We start from the raw sequence: 25312 nt of genomic DNA, 5'->3' as shown, positions 1-25312 counted from the left end.
TGTGCTATACGGGCCAGGGTTAGATACCAATGAAGTTGGATTTTAAGATTTTGCTCTGCATGGTAATACAATTGGATCCAGCCACCGCGCCATTCATAAATGGTCCATTCATATACAAGTTCCTCCTCCCACTTCACCATAAAGCCTGACTTGTCCTCTAGGTGTGGACCTAGGGCTTGGTACGCAATAGAGAGGCCTTTTCCTGCATGTCTATGAGCGTTGAAATGCCTGCTAAGTGGGGAGGCTTCACTCCCTGGCTGTCTTCTGAGTATTTCATGAAACCCTCTGAAAGTGGAATGTGATTGAAGATTTGCCTCCTTCCTTTCTCTATGATAATTTATACAGTGAAGGGCAACCTACCTCCATAATTAACGTACAAGGGCTTCTCCCAATGTTTTTCCTTTTATCGTTATATATGTTTACAGGAAGAGTGCCTCTTTGCTCATTCCTGTCAACAAATGAAGTGGATATGCAAGGATGATATCCTGGAATGCATAGGCCTGTGTACCACCACTGCGGTTGACAACCTGTAACTGGTATTTCCTGCTTTTCAATAAATAAAAACGTATTGGCAAAAAAATGTATGATGTATGATCCGTTATTTATCTAATAAAGTAATCTGCAGCACTTCTGGATGATGAAAAAGCATAATAACTATATTCATGCATGTGAACTAATGCCATGTTTCAGTTCTTTGCAGGACCATTATCAAGGTTTGAACATGGTCCTGTGAAGATTCCTTATATATTGTGTGTGTGTGTGTGTGTGCGTGTATATATATATATATATATATATATATATATATATTTTATATATCTAAAAAAAAATATTTACGGTAGTTTTTTTTGGCCCTCTCAGGGTGACTCCTGGGAAAACTGGGAGAGTTGACAGCTCTGTGATACTGTCTGCTGAGCTGCTGTATATAAGCCTATCATATGTGATACTGTCTGTTGAGCTTCTTTTTCTAAGCCTCCTGTGTGATACGGTTTGCTAAACTGATGCATCTAAGACTGTCACATATGATGCTGTCTGTTGAGCGAGTGTATCTAAGTGTATCATGTGTGATACTGTCTGTTGAGTTGTGTAGCTAAGACTGGGACTACACTGCAGTCTAGGTCACTGTGTAGCAGTGCAATGTAGAAGAAGAGGCAGCATTCAACAATTTAAATAATGGTGCTTTTAATCTAAAACAAAGCAGTAAAACAACCCAGAAATGTGATGTTCCAGTTATACCTTTAGCCTTCCTCAAGGTATAGCCGAAACTTCGCACTCCTGAGTTGCATGTACTGCCTTGTCTTAAATTAAGAGCACCAATATTCAAATTGTTGGATGCTGCCTCTTCTTCTACGTTGGATTTACGGATCAACTTTGGGATATGGCTCTGGAGGTGCGCATCTAGGTTCTCAGGACTTTATCCTTAGTGGGTGCTGTATTTTCTTCATTATATACGTGTAGCAGTGCAGCCATTGAAGTGAATGGGGCCAAAGCGTGACTTGCAAAATGTGAACCCAGAATCCCAAAAAATCCACCATTGTTGATTTTTTTATTTTTTTTCTGTGATTCTGTGGCAAGTTGTCGAGACCCCATTCACTCCAATGGTTCCACTGCCACACAGCGATATTTGGTTGCACGTCAGGTGTTGTAGCCAAGATTGCTGTATAGGCACATGTGTCAGCGTTTGCCAAGCTCCGATACCTACACAGCCAGGGGCGTAGCTATAGGCTCATGGGCCCTGGTGCAAGAGTTCAATTTGGGCCCCCCCTACCCCACAGCAGAAGTATATGCCAATCGTCCACCAGCAAGGCAGCTGGCACTGGGATCTCCATGTTATTGGTCAGTTAATATAGGCTGTGTGGGTCCATTGGAAGCTATCCAAGGCATCACAAGGAACTGCTGTTTGGCATTACATTTGTTGTAGTTGTGCATTGTAGATGTAGCAGAGATGAGTTTGTCACTTGCCTAAGATTGAGGGGGGGGGGGGCAGTTTGTCACTTGCCCAAGACTGAGGGGGGGGGGGGGGGCAGTTTGTCACTTGCCCAAGACTGAGGGGGGGCAGTTTGTCACTTGCCTAAGGGGGGCCTCCCAGGCTGTGCACATTAATCCTGGCTGATCGATCGCTGCCTGCTGCAGTCACATGATTCATGATGAGAATACTGAGATTTCCTAAAGGGTGTATTGACTGGTCTGGTCTGGGCTTATTATCACGATCTCACCGGCGCTCCCACCAGGCGGGTCAGAGCCCGGATTCACTCAGGACAGACACAAAGTCGCAGTCACTCACTCACTGGACCGACCGGACCAGGACCCCGGTCGGTCGGACGCTCACCTCAGTAAGTCAGTCAGGTCAGTCAGTGTGTCTCGCAGTCGCACTCGCAGGATAGGAGAGCAGTGGCGTAGCGTGGGTTGCCTGCACCTGGGGCAAGCCAAAAATGGTGCCCCCCCCCTACCCCGGGCACGCCCCTTTTAACAAATACTGTATTAGATCACTAGAAGTCCTATGTAACACAGTGATAACTCTCTGAGTACAGATAATGTTGTAGATGGGTGTGAGGCCCCAGAATTCAGAACACGCACCGTGTGACCTGAAGTCTGGGGCCGGGCTGAGGCAGTGTGGGTCAAATTCTATATACCCCTTACCCTACCGAGAAACAGATATGTGCATGGATAATATTATTACAGGAGAATGTCGCACCATACCTGTTACATCCAGTGACGTCTCCTTTTCTCAACGTCTTCATCCAGAGATAAGACCGCCATGATACCTTCTTTCTGCCGCTTCTCGTCTCTGCAGAGTTTCACAGAAAAAAATTTAGGTTCCTCACTTTACTATAAACCTCTCCTTCCTGGTGTCTCAACAACTCATCCTGCTGCCCCCCAATATTGTGCTAGAGCCAGACAGATAGTCCCCCATTCCCCATAATATTATTCCCCCTGTATATTATAATGGCCCCCTCTTTGTTATTAATATAATGGCCCCCACTTTGTTATTAATATAATGGCCCGCTCTTTGTTATTAATATAATGGCCCCCTCTTTGTTATTAATATAATGGCCCCCTCTTTGTTATTAATATAATGGCCCCCTCTTTGTTATTAATATAATGGCCCCCTCTTTGTTATTAATATAATGGCCCCCTCTTTGTTATTAATATAATGGCCCCCTCTTTGTTATTAATATAATGGCCCCCTCTTTATTATTAATATAATGGCCCCCTCTTTATTATTAATATAATGGCCCCCTCTTTGTTATTAATATAATGGCCCCCCCTTTGTTATTAATATAATGGCCCCCCCTTTGTTATTAATATAATGGCCCCCTCTTTATTATTAATATAATGGCCCCCCCTTTGTTATTAATATAATGGCCCCCCCTTTGTTATTAATATAATGGCCCCCTCTTTGTTATTAATATAATGGCCCCCTCTTTGTTATTAATATAATGGCCCCCTCTTTATTATTAATATAATGGCCCCTCCTCACTTCAGCTGCCCTGCACAGTGCGTGTCACGCAGGGCCTCTCCTCTCGGCCTCCGCTCCGCCCCCTGTAAATCGTATTTTAGTTATTCAGCTGCGGCTGCGCTCTCCTGGCGTGAGGGGGCCCTGTGGGCCCCCCTGACTCAGGGGCCCGGTCGCAATTGCGACCGCTGCGACCCCTATAGCTACGCCACTGTACACAGCTTTACCTTGACAACCGCTAGTGTAACAGTGTGATCTTATGTTGTACTGGGTTATAGGTACAAAGGTTCACAGTGGTGACGAATTTAGGGATGGAGCGGTCACGAGATATTTAGCAGGTATTTAGCCTCAGTATTGGGGACATTGGCAGCTATCTCTTAAGTTGGCTTCTCTTGTCAAGGGATGAAAGGGCCACACTGTGTATACAACATTGTTTGCAGTGATCACATGTGCTCACTCGTGGTTAGACATTGTGAGAATAGAAGATTTCACTGGCATCCCAGACACTGAGGAGCTCACACAATTATTTCACTTTGAGGTAAGTCTATGACTGCACCATATTAGGTTTTAGAAGTAAGTGGGGTGACTGCCGCTGTGACCGCCCCAGCTTTCTGGGGTACTAGTTATGTGGTAGTATAGGACCCGGCAACATATGACTGCATATCTTGTTACAATTACTATACAGGTATCTGAGTGACAACCCATGTGGGAGATGCCATGAAAACCATATTGGCTGTTACTCAGCTGTTCTGGAAATTGATGTAACTAAGTAGAATTTGTTAACAATTTGGGGGCAAAAAGGTAGAAACATTTTCCATTGCAAATATGAAACAGATATTCTAGCCTGCAAGGTTGTGTAGGATGTCCAGTGCAATAGTCTCCAACCTGTAGGTCTCCAGCAAGACTACATGGCCTCCCGTCTGCGGCTGTCATGGCCTGCTGGGGATTGTAGTTTCATAACGGCTGGAAAGCCACAGATTGGAGACTATTTTACTAGTGAAACATATTTTGTAGATGTAATACTCCTACCTGTCTGTGTCATTTTTGTTGTTATTGTCAAATCCAGGTAATATAGGGTCACCTGCCGGCAGTGATGGAGTACTGCACACCAGGAAAACTGAGCATAAATCACCACCAGGTGACATGAATGTTCAAAATGACAAATAATTTGTACTCATAGAGAAAAAAATAACATGCCAAGGAGGAGTTGTTGAAATCAAATTAAACTTTCTATGTATGATGATATATGTAAGTGATTAGAATATTAGCGCAAAATTATATGTTTATTGGGGAAAACGGTACAATAGAAAGGGGGCTATAGTGCAGGGGCGTTGCTAGGGTCTCAAAAGATCCAATGCATATGGCCCAATACTCTAAGTTGACCAAAAGACCTCTGAGGACATTTTCCTGTACTCGCCATACAGCAGCACATACCGGTCACATCCAGCGCCTCCAGGTGATGTCTCCTCTGATGTAGATCTTCTCATCGTCTTCTCCATTCGATGATTCCAGACTTCTCCATTCTGGACTTCTCTCAGTCGCCTGGTCTCTGCAGAGTGTGACACACACACATCTTAGTTTCCTCTCATTTCTATCATTATCCCCCAACCTGGAGCCCCCACAGTGTTATCCTGATGCTCGCTGTGCCCCCCAATACCCCCAAATCCTATCCTGAAGAAAAATGTGTGCCCCCAATAGTAATAGTGCTCCTCATAGTCCCACCGATAGTAATTACCTTCTAGAATGCCCTCATTAGTAATACTGCCCCTACAGTGCCCCCAACCGTGATAACGCTCCCAGAGTGACCCCATTAGTAGAAGAGCCCTCCAGTATTAATAATACCCTCACAGAGCCCCCAATAGAAATAAGGCCCCCTATTGTTCTCCTAGTGGTAAAATAAACCTCTCTACAGACCCATCATTAGTAATAAGGCCCCCATAATGCTCTTAGTAGAAATAATGCGGATCTATAATTCCCTCCTATAGAGCTCTCTGTAGTAATAAGAACTCCTAATGTGCTCTGGATTTATAATAGCCCTACAGTGCCCCCAGTATTAATACTGACCCCCTACTGTTAGAGTGCCCCCTGTAGTTATATTTCTCTGTTTAGTGTCCTCAGAAATTATAATTCCTCAGCCCCTCCACCATACAGTCCCATGTAAATAACATTATTTCCCTCCCTCCGCCATAGAGTTCCATGTAAATACCATCACACCATCTCTCCAGCCCCCTCCAATATACAGTCCCATGTAAATAACATCCCTCTCTATCTACAGCCCCCTCCAAAATACAGTCCCAGGTACATAACATCACTCCCTCCCCAGCAGCCTTCAACATACAGTCCCATGTAAATAACGTTACCCCTCAATATTCTTTCCCATTTAAATAATATCACTCCCTCCCCCAGACGCATTTAACATACAGTCCCATGTAAATAAAATCACCCCCTCCCCAGCCACCTCCAACATGCATTCCCATGTATATAACATCACCCCCTTAACTTTCAGTCCAATGTAAATAACATCACTCCACCCCACTGTCCATGTTAATAACTTCCCTCCCTTCAGCCCTAACATACAGTCCCAGTTAAATAACTGCAACTCCCAACATTGCTGTGCCTTTCACACTGAGTAATCTACCCCTTTACTTACATCTCCTCATGTAGCAGACATCACCTCAGCTTCTACCCAGGGCTTCTCTTCACTGCTGAGCCCTCCTCTCCTGCACTTGTCACATGATGGTGACTTAATTGCAGGTCCTTTTCAGCTACTGCATTAAGAACAGATCACATGACCTGTGATGTCATCACAGGTCCTTCAGTTCTGATTCAATTGCATTGCCCTCCTGAGGAGGGCAATACAGTTGTATCTATCTGGCAGGCAGGACATTCGGGGCCTGGGACAAAACATCAGGGGCCCAGGCCCCGAATGTTTGAAGCTAGCAATGCCCCTGCTGTAGTGTCCTGTTGTGCCACCTCTAGCCTGGATACAAGATGAGGTACAGGTCCTTCTAAAAAAATTCGCATATTGTGATAAAGTTCATTATTTTCTGTAATGTACTGATAAACACTAGACTTTCATATATTTTAGATTCATTACACACAACTGAAGTAGTTCAAGCCTTTTATTGTTTTAATATTGATGATTTTGGCATACAGCTCATGAAAACCCAAAATTCCTATCTAAAAAAATTAGCATATCATGAAAAGGTTCTCTAAACGAGCTATTAACCTAATCATCTGAATCAACTAATTAACTCTAAACACCTGCAAAAGATTCCTGAGGCTTTTAAAAACTCCCAGCCTGGTTCATTACTCAAAACCGCAATCATGGGTAAGACTGCCGACCTGACTGCTGTCCAGAAGGCCATCATTGACACCCTCAAGCAAGAGGGTAAGACGCAAAGAAATTTCTGAACGAATAGGCTGTTCCCAGAGTGCTGTATCAAGGCACCTCAGTGGGAAGTCTGTGGGAAGGAAAAAGTGTGGCCGAAAATGCTGCACAACGAGAAGAGGTGACCGGACCCTGAGGAAGATTGTGGAGAAGGACCGATTCCAGACCTTGGGGGACCTGCGGAAGCAGTGGACTGAGTCTGGAGTAGAAACATCCAGAGCCACCGTGTACAGGCGTGTGCAGGAAATGGGCTACAGGTGCCGCATTCCCCAGGTCAAGCCACTTTTGAACCAGAAACAGCGGCAGAAGCGCCTGACCTGGGCTACAGAGAAGCAGCACTGGACTGTTGCTCAGTGGTCCAAAGTACTTTTTTCGGATGAAAGCAAATTTTGCATGTCATTCGGAAATCAAGGTGCCAGAGTCTGGAGGAAGACTGGGGAGAGGGAAATGCCAAAATGCCTGAAGTCCAGTGTCAAGTACCCACAGTCAGTGATGGTCTGGGGTGCCATGTCAGCTGCTGGTGTTGGTCCACTGTGTTTTATCAAGGGCAGGGTCAATGCAGCTAGCTATCAGTAGATTTTGGAGCACTTCATGCTTCCATCTGCTGAAAAGATTTATGGAGATGAAGATTTCATTTTTCAGCACGACCTGGCACCTGCTCACAGTGCCAAAACCACTGGTAAATGGTTTACTGACCATGGTATTACTGTGCTCAATTGGCCTGCCAACTCTCCTGACCTGAACCCAATAGAGAATCTGTGGGATATTGGGAAGAGAAAGACACAAGACCCAACACTCTGGATGAGCTTAACACCTCAGCAGTGCCACAGGCTGATTGCCTAAATGCCACGCCGCATTGAAGCAGTCATTTCTGCAAAAGGATTCCCGACCAAGTATTGAGTGCAGAACTGAACATAATTATTTGAAGGTTGACTTTTTTTGTATTAAAAACACTTTTCTTTTATTGGTCGGATGAAATATGCTAATTTTTTTAGATAGGAATTTTGGGTTTTCATGAGCTGTATGCCAAAATCATCAATATTAAAACAATAAAAGGCTTGAACTACTTCAGTTGTGTGTAATGAATCTAAAATATATGAAAGTCTAATGTTTATCAGTACATTACAGAAAATAATGAACTTTATCACAATATGCTAATTTTTTTAGAAGGACCTGTATAGTTGGGCATAGAGGCATACAGGTTCTGTATGTTATCCTGTGGCACTTTTGCTCTGTAGATCCTGCACACTCGTTTGCTGCCAAAGCTGGTGTTCAGCTGTTCCTTCCCATAAATGCTTGATTGGCGATAAACTGGCCACCAGACAAGCCAAGGAAGTGTAATCTGGTGGAGACAATCCTGGGAAACCCTTGCTGTGTGTGGACGAACATTATCTTGCTAAAAAATGCCAGCTGGAAGCCCTGCCATGAGAGAGAACACATGTGGCTGCAGGATGTTCAGTCCTAAACAGATCACTGAGCTGTTAGTGTCCCTCGTATCACTACTAGGGGTGACCGCCTGTCATATGCGCTGCCTCCTTGGGGTAGTGTGTCGCTCCACACCAAAGGCAGGATTGAAGCGCAGACCACAAGGCCTCAATACTGTGACCTGACTGTCTCTGTATAAAATTAACCTGGATTTCATTATACTATTCCGGTCCAAGTTTCTTGTTCATGACACCATTGCAAGTAAAGGGGACACGGTGGCTGGCTGACAATGGCAGTATACGTAGTGGGTGCAGTGACATCAAATTTCTGATCTGGGCAGGAACAGGGGTGTGTAATGAAGGTGGCACCTGTGTCTGGACGGTGGACAATGAAACTGTGGCGGCTGCTCATGCTTGTCCGTGGTCAAAAAAGATCCTTTCTACTGGGGGTCTGTCTGGGCCGTCTGGAGCCTGTTCACCATGTGTGCCTGCTTCTACATAACCACTGCTGCCAACACCTCCTAACAGCTTGGTCGGAATGGCCTAGATGGCAGGCATTTTGTCAAACCAACCATCCTGCTTCTCTCAATCCATCAGTCCAATGATGTGCCTCCTCTCAAAGTCTGTCATCTGGGCACAATGTCTTTGAATGCATCATAAAGGGGTACACTCCCCAAAAGTAGCCACTGAGAGCCTTTTGATAGGGCAGCCGGGGAAGCACTCTTATGCCCTCTTGTAGCAACACCCAGTTGCTAATCAGACCACACACCTGAGACGTAACTACATGTAGAGTTTTGCAATAATCCAACATTTCTATCTGGGTGTATTATTTTTTTGGGCAATGAGTGAAAATTCCCGCACAGTATTATAACTGCTCTCCCTCTCTGCAGGCCGACTACCAGAACTGGAGCTGACGGAGACCACCACAAAACAGAAATATGCCTGAAAAGATCAGGTAAGTGATAACATTCTACATACTGTATGTTATATAAAATAAAATGTGATATTTCTAATTCTCTCTCTTGAATCTGAGACTCTTATAGGGTCCAGTTCGCTAACATAAAAATAGGGCACTGGGATTGTGTAATGGGGGCCAGAGATATGGATCACATATGGGGGAGGGGTAGTCAGGATAATGTTTCTCATGTCCATCTGGTGATAATGGAATTTCTCTGTTTCAGCTTACCCGCTAAACTTATCAATGGAGGAATAGCCGGATTGGTGGGAGTCACCTGTGTTTTTCCCATAGATCTTGCCAAGACCCGATTACAGAACCAGCAGGGTCAGGGGATCTACAGAGGCATGTAAGTAATACATCCCTGATATCCATACCATGACTTGGCTTGTTACCATGGAAACACATAGCTTTGACTAGTATCTTTTTCTTTTTTTACTCAAAATGGTTATTGCTTCTTTTTTTTTTTTTTTTTTTTGATGCGTTTTATTACTTTAGACTGGAAAAAGAAGTTGTAACATTCTATCTCACTTGAGTGAGCACTAAAGTCACTACATTTTATAACAGGCCCATTAAGTTGCAGAATCTGTGGCGGTCCTGTGACCAAAGCTAGATTTGAGAAGCCGTGCAATCAAACATTCCTCGTTTAGCTTTAGTTCACATCTTCTCTGACTCACACACTGGCAAACATGTCAAATTTCCTTCAGTGGAATTTAGTGTCTGCCCATCCTCCACCTCCCAGTAATGATTCATGCTTCACCACATCCAAAATGTTACAAAATCTGTTTATTATTAGAGCGCCTGGTGGCCGCACCCCTCCGGCGGACTCTGCTAGCAATCAGTGCTTTGTATGCATCAGGAAGCTGGATACAGTTATGTCCTTGCTGGCATGTATCATCAAACAAAACATAGATAAATGGTCATTATCAGCATATGGGACATGTGCATAAATTCAATAGTGTTCAACTGTTACCACGTGCGCAAACAAATGAAAAAAATTGCGTGGTGCTAAACAGGCAGGAAGTGCGCAAACCCATATGCAGTTGTGTATATATAAACAGGGGAGCAAATCCTGCACTTGTGGCCTATTGCTAATGACGATCCCCAGCAAAAAGGCATACAGTGGAGGATGCCTGCGGCGGACCATAAGTAGCACAATAGACATCCTACACAAGATAGCAATTAGGTGGATGTGATAATCAATATAACAATATAATAATAGCAAAGACAGGTGCACTCTGCGGTCTTACTAAACCCTCAAACTGATGATAAAATTAAGAGATTAGCCAACATGTCCTACTAGGAGGACATGTCTAAGCCTGAGCACCGCGCCAAGGTTTCTCAAGTAGTCCTCCTAGTAGGACAGGTTGGCTAATCTCTCAATTTTATCATCAGTTTGAGGGTTTAGTAAGTCTGCAGATTGCACCTGTCTTGTGCGCTAAACACAGCGCCTGCGCACTTGGCTCTGACGGACGCCAAAAGCCACCAACACAAAGGGTATTTAAACTTGCAGCGGGAAACCATCTGAGCCGCAGGTCAGTAATATCCATTGGCCTTTCATCATTTTATGCCACCGTGCTTTTCATATTGGTCCCCTGATGAACCAGCATATTTAATAGGGGAAACACGTCGGGACATTTGATAACTGGAGATCAGATACTGCATGGGACAACTGAAGGAAAGTATTGGCATCATTGTGATTGGGAACTACTGGACAGATTGGGACTCCTAGTAAGGATACAGCCACTGATAAGTGGGGCCGCCCCTTTCGGGGCGATTACTTTGCTTTTAGGCAGGGACAGTACAGATATTTAGGGATAGTTTCCCTGATGCCTATAAGTGGACTTTGTGCATCGGTTTATATGCCCCTCCCTAACTACCCGGAGGATTCCAGACCACAAATTTCTGCAGCAAGTATCTAAGTAATCCTCATTGAGTGATCAGGTGAAGGCAATCCCTTTACCACACGGGTCTTCAGTATCGTAAGTAACCACACATGTGGTAACAGTTGAATACTATTGAATTTATGCACATGTCCCATATGCCGATAATGACCTCTATTTATCTATGTTTTGTTTAATTTATTTTTATATGTGGGGATATTCTTATATTATATTTTTTAAGACATCACTAATAAATGTTAAGTTTTAAGGGTAATAATATTATTCTTTTTACACTTACCCAGTTTCTATACTATACAATACCAGTGAGAGCATGTATGATCAAACATGTAGGAGGTTAGTCTGAGGAAGAACATACAAGAGTATAAGTGCAGCACAGGAGAAGCCAGGAATTGTGGGGTGTGATGAGGACGAAGGATGACGGTGGTGATAGGTCAAGAAAAGGATCGGGGGGTGAGATACAGTGGTAGACAGCAATGAGGGAAGTAATGTGTGAAGTTGCAGCATAGGAGAAGTCTTGAGGAAAGCATTCAGAAGTTAAGCAGATGTCTGTACATCATAGGCAGATCAGAAGATATACCCGAGGCAGGGGCAGACTTAAAGTGGCCCTAGGAAAAAAGAATAATAAAAGTAGCCCCATGTTGTCGGCAGGTCCAAACTGAAAGAAGGTGGCTCAGAGCCACAATGTTAATCAGACGTCAGCTCATTACTCAGAGCAGACCCCTAGTCAGACGTCAGTTCAGACCCCCAATGTTAATAAGACCCCTAATCAAACTCCTTATGTTTATAAGTCCCCCAAACAGACCTCAGATCAGACCTCCAATCTTAATAAGACCCCTATTCAGACCTCAGATCAGACCCCCAATGTTTATGACCCCCAAGCAGACCTCAGGACAGACTCCCAGTGTTAGGGCCCATTCACACGTCCGTATGTGTTTTGTGGATCAGCAAAACACTGACACCTGCAATGTCCGTTCCGCATTTTGCGGACCGCACATCGCCAGCACTCTCATAGAAAATACCTTTTCTTGTCCGCAATTGCGGACAAGAATAGGACATGTTCTATATATTTTTTCGTAACGGAAGTGCGGATCCGCAAATGCGGATGCGGACAGCACATTCAGGCCCTATTGAAAATGAATGGGTCCGCACCTAATGGATGCGGACCCATTTTGCGGATGTGTGAATGGACCCTTAATAAGGCTCCCAACAGACCTCAGATCAGACTTCCAATGTTTAGAAGACCCCCCTCCAATCAGACCACCATGTTAATCAGACCTCAGATCAGAGACAAAAAAAATAAAATCAACCTACCTCTCCTGCTCCGGATGCCACCGCCGCTGCTCCTGAGATCCTGCCGCGCTGTGCTTGTGATAGTTGACAAGAGTCCCGAATTTGCAGGGACTGTCCCTAATTTTACGAGACAGTCCCTGCAAATTTGGGGAGTCCTGAGCCAACACCAAGCAGGGCTCTCTCATAAATGGATGTTCCCAACAAGTTGGGGGCATTTCCTTACATATCCTGAATTTACCAACTACAGTGTTGGTAAGTATGCTAACAAATAACATCTTTCCCATGCAGCAGTAGTAAACCTACAATGGGATCCCTATCTATATATTGCAGGAGTTGTATCTCTCTGTGCTGTTACAGAAGGACTATATTTTGTATCTAATTGTAAAAGTGGTTGTCTGGATTCAGAGCTGGGCAAGGGAGAGCATCAGAACATCAAATGCTCCGATGCTCATGTTAGAGGGGCGAAAATGGGGATATGTCTGGGTTCAGCTCTTAACCTGGACAACCCCTTTAATGGTGTAGTGCAGCCAAAAAGAAATAGGCAAATGTTTTTTTTTATGGATATTGAGTTAAAAAAAAATACCCCTTTCTGGCACACATCTCTCATTAAAATCAAAACAATACCAGGAAATACCAGTCTGTGAGTTGTGACATACTGTACAGATGTAGTAGAGTAAACACTCTTCTATTCTTTCTGAGATGTGTTATCTATACTAAGCAAACACCTTCAATTGCTTTTCAATGGCTTTTGTTTCAAGATAACACAATGATTTAAGAAATTTGAGTAAAGCATTTGAGTGCTAACCCTGCTACATCTGGTAACAAGACAAGGTGACAACTATTGGTGTCCACATTACTATGCCCAAAGGAATTTCCACCTAACTTTTCACAGGCCCTACTATGGCATATACTAAGGCATCTCTGTGTATTTGTCCTCAGGTTTGATTGCCTGATAAAGACTGTGCGCTCAGAAGGATTTTTCGGAATGTACAGAGGTAAGGACTTAAAAACGTACCACGCACTGCTACTAAAAGATCTAATTATACAGAAAAATCCCAGGATGCCTTGCAGAAAAGAACAACAGTAACCCATCCAGGGCATTCTTCAGCTGAGAGAAATGCCTGTCTGAGCCTGAACTGGTGCAGCAGACAGATTACCAAACTGCAATGTAGTTAGATTTTCATTCATAAGGAGCAGTATTATAGTAGTTATATTCTTGTACATAGAAGGCAGTATTATAGTAGTTATATTCTTGTACATAGGGGGCAGTATTATAGTAGTTATATTCTTGTACATAGGAGGATGTATTATAGTAGTTATATTCTTGTACATAGGAGGCAGTATTATAGTAGTTATATTCTTGTACATAGAAGGCAGTATTATAGTAGTTATATTCTTGTACATAGGAGGCAGTATTATAGTAGTTATATTCTTGTACATAGAAGGCAGTATTATAGTAGTTATATTCTTGTACATAGGAGGCAGTATTATAGTATAGGCCTTCTACTCTTTAGATGAACTTTCTATAGTTTTTCCAAGGTAACCAGATCTTGAGAAAGTAGGGGCGTGTATAGGTTTCCCAATGAGCCAGCTCCTCAAATCTGTAGATCTGATCAACCTTGTCTCTCCACATCAATTTTAGATGGAGGTTCAGTATTTTTCCAAAGCAGCGGGATAAGCAATCTCGATAAGCATAGTGGGGAGGTCAGATCCAGAAGGAGTAAGCGAGTCATTGGGACACCAAAGAAGGATTAGTTTAGGATCCAATTTAACCTGAGTAGCACAGACTTCATTTATCAGCTGTTCAATGTGTGTCCAGAACAAACTGATTTTCTCACAAAACCACCAAATGTGTGAAAGAGAACCTATACCCTTTCCACACCTCCAACACATGCTCGAAATCTCAGGGTTAAGCCTATGCAGAAATTTGGGGGGACTTGTACCATCTGGTGAGTAGCTTATACGAATTCTCCTGAATTCTGATACAACGACTAAAACCGTGGGAGTGGGAGAGGATAAATGCTTTTTCAGGGTCCGAAAGGCAGATGGAGAGTTCTACCTCCCAAGAATTAAGAAAGTGCAGTTCAGGGAGGGAGGATGAAAGCAATTCCTTGTGAGGGTGTTATTCTAGCGCCTCTCCGATGTTCACCCTTTAACCCCTATACAGGGATGTGGACGACCAGACTGCTACATCTTTCGATGGTCCCGGCAGTTGACTCAAACTTGGAACCCAGGCAGGATTAGGCAGAGCACAAACCCACAGGCACTGTCTGGACAGGAACACAAGACTAAAATACAAGTCTCTGGAACAAGAGCAGAAACACCAGACTGGATGACAAAACATGAACAGTGACCAAACAAGCAGGGAAAAGTCAGACATGACAACGGACACAGGTCAGACATATAGACAGGCAACGACTAGAGAGAGAACAGAGCAACAAAATCAGATACAGGGACTATTACTGTTGCTCAGTAAAGGGGCGGGATACACAGACAGAACAGAGAGCGGAGCTCATTAGCCAAAAACACCGACGGGTGCTCACAAACAGAAGAATTAACCTCTACATGGAACACAAAAGACACAGCAAGCAAGGGCAATTACCCCTGACCTGTTGAACAGAAAAAAGAGACATACACGATGGTCATGTTCACACCACAAAGCATCTGTGCTAGTAAGCACAACACTGAAACGAATATGTACTGCAACACCTACACATGGCCCTAGATACATATCCACCAGTATATGGCAACCAACACAGAAACAATGGGACACCACAAGTATCCGTGGCCAGTACGCACGAGACAGAGGCAGATGTGCAGCGCCACACTACACATGGCCCTAGATACACACCACCACACAATGCAACACATGAACATATGTTGTGGCAGACAGTATTATAGTAAAGTAACGAACGCCAGCTCCTGCTTGGAACCTCCGGGGCACGGATGGTGCAGGACTGCACTCCAACAGCGATAAATATAAGCGATTTCCAGCCACCGGTATTGGTAAAATCCATTCAATTTTATTTTTTCTCCATTAAAAGCAGTTACAAAAGATAAATACAAAACAGGCCTCACATCTCTCTGACGCGTTTCAGGTACATGCTTATAGCACCCTTAATAATAGAGTCTCTATAAATACAAATGCATGTCACACTTTTCAGATTTTTATTTATTAAACATTTTGAAAATCATGTATCATTTTCTTTTAACTTCACACATATTTGCTACTTTATGTTGGTCTATCACATAAAATAGCAATAAAATACATTTAAGTTTGCAGGTGTAATGTGAAAAAATTTAGAAATGTTTAAGGGGTATAAATACTTTTTCGCAAGGCACTGTAGGGAACAGTATCATTGTAGTTATATTCTTAAATATAGGAGGCAGCTTTGTAGTAGTTATATTCTAGTACATAGGGGGCAGTATTATAGCAGTTACATTCTTGTACATAGGGGACAGTATTATAGAAGTTATATTTTTGTGCATGGGGATTGTACATGGGAGACAGTATTATAGTAATTATATTCTCATATACAGACGTGGACAAAATTGTTGGTACCCTTTGGTCAATGAAAGAAAAAGTCACAATGGTCACAGAAATAACTTTAATCTGACAAAAGTAATAATAAATTAAAATTCTATAAATGTTAACCAATGAAAGTCAGACATTGTTTTTCAACCATGCTTCAACAGAATTATGTAAAAAAATAAACTCATGAAACAGGCATGGACAAAAATGATGGTACCCCTAACTTAATATTTTGTTGCGCAACCTTTTGAGGCAATCACTGCAATCAAACGCTTCCTGTAACTGTCAATGAGACATCTGCACCTCTCAGCAGGTATTTTGGCCCACTCCTCATGAGCAAACTGCTCCAGTTGTGTCCGGTTTGAAGGGTGCCTTTTCCAGACTGCATGTTTCAGCTCCTTCCAAAGATGCTCAATAGGATTGAGGTCAGGGCTCATAGAAGGCCACTTTAGAATAGTCCAATTTTTTCCTCTTAGCCATTCTTGGGTGTTTTTAGCGGTGTGTTTTGGGTCATTGTCCTGTTGCAAGACCCATGACCTGCGACTGAGACCAAGCTTTCTGACACTGGCTAGTACATTTCTCTCTAGAATTCCTTGATAGTCTTGAGATTTCATTGTACCCTGCACAGATTCAAGACACCCTGTGCCAGACGCAGCAAAGCAGCCCCAGAACATAACAGAGCCTCCTCCATGTTTCACAGTAGGGACAGTGTTCTTTTCTTGATATGCTTCATTTTTTCGTCTGTGAACATACAGCTGATGTGCCTTGGCAAAAACTTCGATTTTTGTCTCATCTGTCCACAGGACATTCTCCCAGAAGCTTTGTGGCTTGTCAACATGTAGTTTGGCATATTCCAGTCTTGCTTTTTTATGATTCGTTTTCAACAATGGTGTCCTCCTTGGTCGTCTCCCATGTAGTCCACTTTGGCTCAAACAACGACGGATGGTGCGATCTGACACTGATGTTCCTTGAGCATGAAGTTCACCTTGAATCTCTTTAGAAGTCTTTCTAGGCTCTTTTGTTACCATTCGGATTATCCGTCTCTTAGATTTGTCATCAATTTTCCTCCTGCGGCCATGTCCAGGGAGGTTGGCTACAGTCCCATGGATCTTAAACTTATGAATAATATGTGCAACTGTACTCACAGGAACATCTAGTTGCTTGGAGATGGTCTTATAGCCTTTACCTTTAACATGCTTGTCTATAATTTTCTTTCTGATCTCTTGAGACAGCTCTTTCCTTTGCTTCCTCTGGTCCATGTCGAGTGTGGTACACACCATATCACCAAACAACACAGTGATTACCTGGAGCCATATATATAGGCCCAATGGCTGATTACAAGGTTGTAGACACCTGTGATGCTAATTAGTGGACACACCTTGAATTAACATGTCCCTTTGGTCACATTATGTTCTGTGTTTTCTAGGGGTACCATCATTTTTGTCCATGCCTGTTTCATGAGTTTATTTTTTTACATAATTCTGTTGAAGCATGGTTGAAAAACAATGTCTGACTTTCATTGGTTAACATTTATAGAATTTTAATTTATTATTACTTTTGTCAGATTAAAGTTATTTCTGTGACCATTGTGACTTTTTCTTTCATTGACCAAAGGGTACCAACAATTTTGTCCACGTCTGTATATACTACTCATAAAAAAAGTTTGGGATATTTGGCTATTGGGTGAAATTTATGGAAAAGGTAAAAGGTTCACACTACAGTGATATTATATCATGAAAGTAGGTCATTCAAGTAGAAGCAGGCCCTGGTGATTTATTCATCTCAAACAATTTAATGGAAAAAAAGCCAACCCCAGTGGTGGGTATACCCCCACAAAAATGTCAATGTCTCAATAACTTGTTATGTGGCCTTGAGCATCAATTACAGCTTGACAACAACGTTTCATGCTGTTCACAAGTCACCTTATTGTCTGCTGAGGCATGGCATCCCACTCTTCTTGAAGGGAGTCCCTCAGGTCATTGAGGTTCTGGGGTATAGAGTTACGAGGTTCTGCACAGCGACTTAGCTGATCCCATAGGTTTTCAATGGGATTCAGGTCTGGAAGAAAGTGCAGGCCACTCCATTTGAGGTACCCCAGTCTTCAGCAGCCGTTCCCTAATGATGCAACCTCAATGAGCTGGAGTATTGTCGTCTATAAAGATGAAATTAGGCCTGTGTTGTTCATGCAGAGGCACAATGACTGGCTTACTGATGTTAATCAAGTAGTATGGGCTTGTCACCGTATCATTCACAAAGTGTAGGGCCGTTCTGTATTAACTAGACACACCTGCCCACACTGTAACCCCACCACCAAAGGTTTGTCAGTGGCTGATGGATAGCGCTCTCCTTGACGTCTCCAACATCTTTGACGTCCATAATTTCTGCTCAGCGTGAATCCACTTTCATCAGTGAACAGCACTGAGATCCACTGGTCCCTTATCCAGCATAGATGCTCCCTGGTGCATGCAAGACGATGATGCCTGTGCCTGGTGGTGTGGTCAGGTACCCTTGCAGGTCATCTAGCACGCAAACCATGCTGATGTGAACAGTTTCTGATAGTCTGACATGACACTTGGGTGCCTCTTACCTACCTTAAATGTGCCTGGAGTCGTGTAGCAATCATCATCCAGTTCAACAGGTCATTGTTCACAATGAAGGCGTCATCAGTGTGGGCTGTGACCAAAGGATGTCCACTTCTATGCCTTTCCATTACTCTTCCAGTATCTCTGTATCTCTGTATCTCTGTTGCAACCTGCTGATAATACTCTGTGACACTCTAAGCTCAGTGGCCACCTCGCAATAGCGAGGTACTCAGTGGCGGATCCAGAGCCTGGTCTCGGGAGGGGCACTTTCAGATTATTTTCTGTCAGCCGCCACAAAACAATGGTGCTTATAGAACAGACTACACAGTGTAGGCTATATGTGTATAACAAACATATTCCACATGAACACTTACAGTCACTTGGCCCTTGGGGATCTCGGACGCCACTTCCACACTTTGGCCGGGGGCTCGGCGGAGCTGATGTGTTTTATCCTAATGAGAAAGATTTCATAATAAGTATTTGGAGAAGGGGCAGAGGAACAGCAGAGCAGGGAGAGGCTGGTGCTGCTACTAGGGGGTCATACTATGGGGGAGTAATAAAGCCCACCATAATGCCCCCCCCCCCAGTAGTAATAATTCTCCTTATAATGTGACAGTGCAAAAAATACCCCCTTGTAATGCCCCCAGTTGAGCTAATGTCCCCATAGTGCCCCCATAATGTGCCAGTATAAAATACCCCTATATAGTGCCCCTAGTAAATGACCCCATAGTGCTCCACACCCTCCTTCCTCCTAGTGCCCCCCATAATGTACCAGTGTAAAATGCTCCAGTAGATGCCCTCAGTGTCCCCCATAATTTGCAAGTATAAAATACCCCTTCTTAGTGCCCCCCGTAGATGACCCCATAGTACTCCTCTCCCCCCTTCCCCATAGTACCCACTATAATGTGTCCCAGTATAAAATTGTACTGTACAGAGAGCCCATATAAAATACCCCTTCTTTGTGGCCTCAGTAGATGCCCCTATAGTGCCCCCAATCATGTGCCAGTAATAATAGCCCCCCTGTGCCAGTAATAGCAGCCCCCCTGTGCCAGTAATAGCAGCCCCCAGTAATAACAGCCCCCCTGTGCCAGTAATAATTGCCCCCCTGTGCCAGTAATAGTAGCCCCCCTGTGCCAGTAATAGCAGCCCCCAGTAATAACAGCCCCCCTGTGCCAGTAATAACAGCCCCCCTGTGCCAGTAATAACAGCCCCCAGTAATAAGAGCCCCTCTGTGCCAGTAATAACAGCCCCCAGTAATAAGAGCCCCTCTGTGCCAGTAATAACAGCCCCCCTTTGCCATTAATAACAGCCCCCCTTTGCCAGTAATAACAGCCCCCCTTTGCCAGTAATAACAGGCCCCCTTTGCCAGTAATAACAGCCCCCCCTTTGCCAGTAATGAGACCCCCTTTGCCAGAAATAAGAGCCCCCCTTTGCCAATAATAAGAGCCCCCCTTTGCCAATAATAAGAGCCCCCCTTTGCCAGTAATAGCCCCCCTTTGCCAGTAATAGCCCCCCCTTTGCCAGCAATAGCCCCCCTTTGCCAGCAATAGCCCCCCTTTGCCAGTAATAGCCCCCCTTTGCCAGTAATAGCCCCCCTTTGCCAGTAATAGCCCCCCCTTTGCCAGTAATAGCCCCCCCTTTGCCAGTAATAGCCCCCCCTTTGCCAGTAATAGCCCCCCCTTTGCCAGTAATAGCCCCCCCTTTGCCAGTAATAGCCCCCCTTTGCCAGTAATAGCCCCCCTTTGCCAGTAATAGCCCCCCTTTGCCAGTAATAGCCCCCCCTTTGCCAGTAATAGCCCCCCCTTTGCCAGTAATAACCGCCACTAGGTGCCAGTAAAAGTATTGTATATAATGAAAAAAAAAACACACACATACTTACCTCCATGTCAGCGATGCGATGCAGGCCTCTTCTGGCCTGTGTCCCACGCTGTATGGCTCAGGCAGCGCGATGACGTCATCGCGCCGCCTGCGCCGGCCTCTGATAGGCTCCAGGCACTAGGCCGGCAGCCTATCAGAGGAAGGGAAAGGGACACGCCTCTCCCTTCCCTGCTGCAGCACAGGCAGGCATCTGTATCGCTGTCCTGAGGACGGCGATACAGATGACTGGAGATGAGCGCTTCCACAATGGAAGCGCTCATCTCCCTGTGCCCAGCCGCCGCCGCCCGCCGCCAGCTCGGGGGGGGCAATTGCCCCGTTGCCCCCCCCCCCCCCCTGGATCCGCCACTGGAGGTACTGTTGATCAGTTGTTCAGTGTCGTCTTGGTCTCATGATGTCAAAATGTGAACAGCATAATGTGGAGGACTGTTTAAATACCAATTCTAATTGAACCAGGAAATGTATTGGGTGACTCATGGATCAAACACCTGTTGTGAATTTTGCCGTTAAGCTCCTTGTTAGAGAACGGCAGGTTGTGTAAAAAGTACTGAAACATTGAATAGTTGGACATGTTCATTGAAACGCTTACACAAGGGCACATTACGTTCACCTGTAAAGGTTATAGGTTCATCCTGAACTTTCACTCTCAAGACAATTATCCCTAACTTTTTGTGAGTAGTATATTTTAGTCTTGGTGCCTAGTACATAATATTGTGCTCCATCTTTTACAGGGGCTGCTGTAAATCTCACCTTGGTCACTCCAGAGAAGGCCATCAAACTGGCAGCCAATGACTTCTTCCGAAACATTTTGTCCCAGGAGGGGTAGGTCATTCCAATATGAGTGTATTCTAGGCAGGAACACTGTGATAAAGTTCCTGCAAATTAAGGAGATGTCTTTCTTGACTTGTCTTCACTATGGTATAGATCCTATATGAACAAGGTCCTGTGGACACTATAATGTTTCCCGTTGTATTTGAAAAGATTAGTTTCTTAGTTTCTGGTTGCAGCAAGGAGCTTACCCTCATTCGGGAGATGTTGGCTGGCTGTGGTGCAGGAACTTGCCAGGTGGTCGTAACGTCACCCATGGAGATGTTGAAAATCCAACTGCAGGATGCAGGACGCCTGGGTAATTTGGGGAGGTATTGGAGGCAGTTCTGTGATGCTGCCTGTACAAATTAGGCAGCCACTAAAATATTTTGTAGAGTGGAACTCATGAATAATGCACCAGTCACTGACATTTTTTACTTAGGCTAATGTTATAATGTCAGCCACATGACCTTGAGTTTTACTATGTGTTATCATTGTGCAGTGCCCTAATTTATAGATATGTGCAATGCTTTGCTTGTGGGCTGCAAGAGAATGTAATGCCACTAGGTGGCATGGATTTTACCATTACTTACTGTTAATTAGAGAATTCCACAACTTAATCTTACTGTAAAGAATCCTTCCTATCTTTTTTTCGATTCTGAGATTTTACTTTGTTTCTGTTGTCGGTCTTTAAAGGCTATTACAGAACTGCAGCCTTTTGATTGCAAATGAATCAACTGTTGCTTAGCCTTTATTAAAAGTCTCCTATCATTTTGTGTATACAGCTACAATGCAGACCCATGTGTTTACCAATATTAAAATTTGTTACAAAATGCTAAATCATTTTTTTTTTGTTATTGTTTTTTTTTCTTTAGCGACACAGAAAATTGTAGCAGGAGAGGGAGCAGCCGCCTCCGTTCCTCACCCGACAACCCCTCAGAGACCATCCGCCCTACTGATAGCAAGAGACCTGCTCCGTACCCAGGGAATTTCAGGCGTCTATAAGGGTTTGGGGGCCACACTGCTCAGGCAAGAATTAATATAAAGCTACTTAAATACATTATCCTGACACTTTTCACCGTAAAGCAAAAATCTTTTCCCGATTTTTGGTAATTTAACTGATAACCCAGCTTTTCACACAGGTCCATCACATCCAGCACTGATAGCCTGTGTGTTAGTGTCAGCGGTCTAACATTAGGTTGCCAAACAGGAGAGCATGCTACGTTATCAGAATTTTTCTGTATGAATTTGCATGTATTCACATTCTATGCATGTATTCACTACTATGATCCTGGCTCTATCCTCGCAGGGATGTTCCATTCTCCATCATCTATTTCCCCCTTTTCGCCAACATTAACAAGCTTGGCCAAAAGTCTCCCCAGGAGAAGGCTCCATTTTACCATTCATTCCTGGCTGGATGCTTTGCTGGCGCAATGGCAGCTGTAGCAGTGACCCCTCTGGATGGTAAGACTTCTAATACTCTCTTTTGATCAATCTACTTATGTGAACTGGGGGAAATATTTATCTGCAAATCTAGGGGTACTGAGTGATTCCACATCTTATAAGGCCCCGTTCTGATATATACTAAAAATTGCCACATAGAAGCCAATAAACTAAATTGATCTGCAGGTGGACCTAACATTTAAAGGAGAAACACAACCAAATGGCTTTTAAAAAAAAAAACAATATGTGAGAATATGGTATATGTGTGGGTCTGGGAGCCCTGACCACTACAAATGGTAAACCAAGGTGTCTAAGAACTTTTTGTGGAAGTCTTTGAATTGTCACTGTACTTTGGGAAAGCTTTCAATATGTCATAGCGACATATCAAAAATTTTGATTCGAGGGGGGGCGGAGCCAGCAAGCGATGGTGTAGGACGTCTTCACCAGAGCTCCTCACCACTAGCCCAGCTTTTCAGCATTTAACCAGTAGATAAAGACCCCAAGATGGGGAAAACCCTCAGAGACAAAGATGGAGCTTCGGGGATCTCCTCAAAGACAAAGAAGACTCAGGGAGACCTGAACAAATTCCTTAATAGGAGATCTTCGTCTCACCCGGAGAGTGGCAAGATGGCGCGCGAGGCGCGAAACAACTCAGAGCGGGAGGGCGCGGAGTCGGATGCTGACAGCTCCGACACTGAAGCATACAATAGAGGTGAGCAAGACTCTCTTCCCCTGACCCGAAGCTTTCTCCAGCAGTCGCTGGCTCAGGCCCTTACGCCCGTGATGAGAGAGCTGTCGGACATCAAAGCCGAATTCCAGCAACTGGGCCTCAGGGTAGAGGCCCTGGAGGATAACCAAGACCTCCTTGTCCGCCACGGCACGGGTGTACAACACCACCTATCAGCCATGTCCAAGATGGTTAATACGGCATACCTGAACCTGGAAGACCAGGAGAACAGGGGACGTAGAAAGAATGTCCGCCTGCGGGGAATACCCGAATCGGTGTCGGCGGAAGACCTGACTGACACCGTACGCCGCTTGTTTTCCACTTTAGTAGGAGAAGAACAGGCCGCCGCCATTATTATTGAAAGGGCTCATAGAGCTCTCCGGCCCAAACCAGCGACTGGGGAGCCGCCTAGGGACGTGGTGTGTGCCCTTATGAACTTTCTGGACACCGCAGCCGTTTTGCGTGCTGCCAGAGAGAAGGAAGACATCTTGATTGATGGCCACAAAGTCCTTCTGTTTCAAGATTTAGCTGCAAGTACGCTGGCCAAAAGAAGAAACTTGCGCCCATTAACCACGCTGCTTAGGAACAAGAAACTGCCGATCCGCTGGTTGTTCCCTTTTGGCCTTAGCACTGCGATAGGAGGGAAGCAGTTCACTATCAGGTTTCCAGAGGACTTACCACCTGTATGGGAGGCCTTGGGATCAGAAGCCCTGGACATTCCGTCATGGCTTCCCTGTAATCCGGTGATGGATCTACCACGCTTGCCGCAGGCGGATGGCTGGCAGCTTTCACAGAAGAAGAGGTCTCCGAAGAAAAGGATCCCCTGATCTGATCCTCTCAAAGATTACTGAGGACTCTCCGGATCGGGACTTGTGACATCCCGACCACGGTGATTGAGGCAGACGCCATGTGTCTGTCTTTCAGGTTTCATGCGCTGTTTTGCTCTTTACCGCTCCCATGTGCAGGTTATACCTGTCTTGATACTATTTATGCCTCCTTCATTACTACCCTTTCCCGCCTTTTTCCCGCATCTTTCCATCCCTCCATTTGTCATTTCATTCTGTCGCTGCTCTGTCTCTACCAAGAGAATCGCAAGTGTGTATTGCGAGGTGCCCTAGAGGGTTTCTCTCTGTTTAGATGTTCTTCTCCATAATACTTATCTACCGTCAATAGCAAGGTTGCTGGGTCTAGTGAGTGAGACCTGGCCTTCGGGTGCTTTTACACTGATCCTCCACACAGGGTTCTGTAACCCATCGGGTAGATACTACCCTTTCATCACAATGTCTTTTGTTCAATCCATTAGTGCTGTTTATACTATGTTCCTTTATGTTGTTGCCCTATGTCAACCCTTACCTGATCCCCTAGCATACTTGCGCAGACTAACAAGACATTACCATGTCTGACTTGAAAGTTATATCTTGTAATGTGAATGGTATGAACACTCCGCAGAAAAGGAGCCAGATCTACCAATTGCTTAGGAAGGAGGGGGCTGACGTGGTACTTATACAGGAGACCCACTTTAAGCATTTGCACATACCTAAAACTATGAGCAAATGCTTCCCTGAATGGTACCATGCCTCCTACTCCTCCGCGGCAAGAGGGGTCTCAATAGCGTTGGGTCAGAACTTTCCTTTCACACTGATGTCTAAACTGACTGATCCTGCTGGGCGATACCTATTTTTGAAAGGTAAAGTAGCAAATGTCACGTACACTCTGGTGAACCTGTATGCACCGAACAGCAAACAGATCTCCTGGCTGATTAGTACTCTGGAGGTTCTCAAAACCTTTAAAGAAGGTTATCTCATTATAGGGGGTGACCTTAACCTCACGCTTGATCCCTCCAGAGACTCGACTTCTAAAAATAGGCCGCACTCCAAGGGGCAGATGAGGAGACTCCTCCTCTCCTTCAGGGACTTAGGGATCTCGGA

General features: G+C 44.5%; 1 protein-coding gene across 2 annotated transcripts in view; it reads left to right on the top strand.

Annotated features, from left to right (window-relative positions):
- Positions 1 to 25312, top strand: part of SLC25A18 (solute carrier family 25 member 18) — a 41535-nt gene that overhangs the window by 9778 nt on the left and 6445 nt on the right. The window contains exons 1-8 of one of the 2 annotated variants that reach the window (XM_044281357.1): positions 3911 to 3992; positions 9160 to 9224; positions 9451 to 9573; positions 13358 to 13413; positions 21139 to 21229; positions 21415 to 21533; positions 22090 to 22243; positions 22524 to 22678. In XM_044281357.1, the coding sequence (XP_044137292.1) occupies positions 9208 to 9224; positions 9451 to 9573; positions 13358 to 13413; positions 21139 to 21229; positions 21415 to 21533; positions 22090 to 22243; positions 22524 to 22678 (715 nt within the window). In that variant the 5' untranslated portion in view covers positions 3911 to 3992; positions 9160 to 9207. Of the gene's footprint in view, positions 1 to 3910; positions 3993 to 9159; positions 9225 to 9450; positions 9574 to 13357; positions 13414 to 21138; positions 21230 to 21414; positions 21534 to 22089; positions 22244 to 22523; positions 22679 to 25312 lie in introns of those variants that run through there. The other variant, XM_044281356.1, reaches the window with a different exon arrangement.

The sequence above is a fragment of the Bufo gargarizans genome, chromosome 2 (genome assembly GCF_014858855.1).
Source record: "Bufo gargarizans isolate SCDJY-AF-19 chromosome 2, ASM1485885v1, whole genome shotgun sequence".
NCBI classification, from domain to species: Eukaryota; Metazoa; Chordata; class Amphibia; order Anura; family Bufonidae; genus Bufo; species Bufo gargarizans.
Note: the sequence above shows the minus strand (reverse complement) of the source record. Positions and strands in the feature narration are given on the sequence as shown.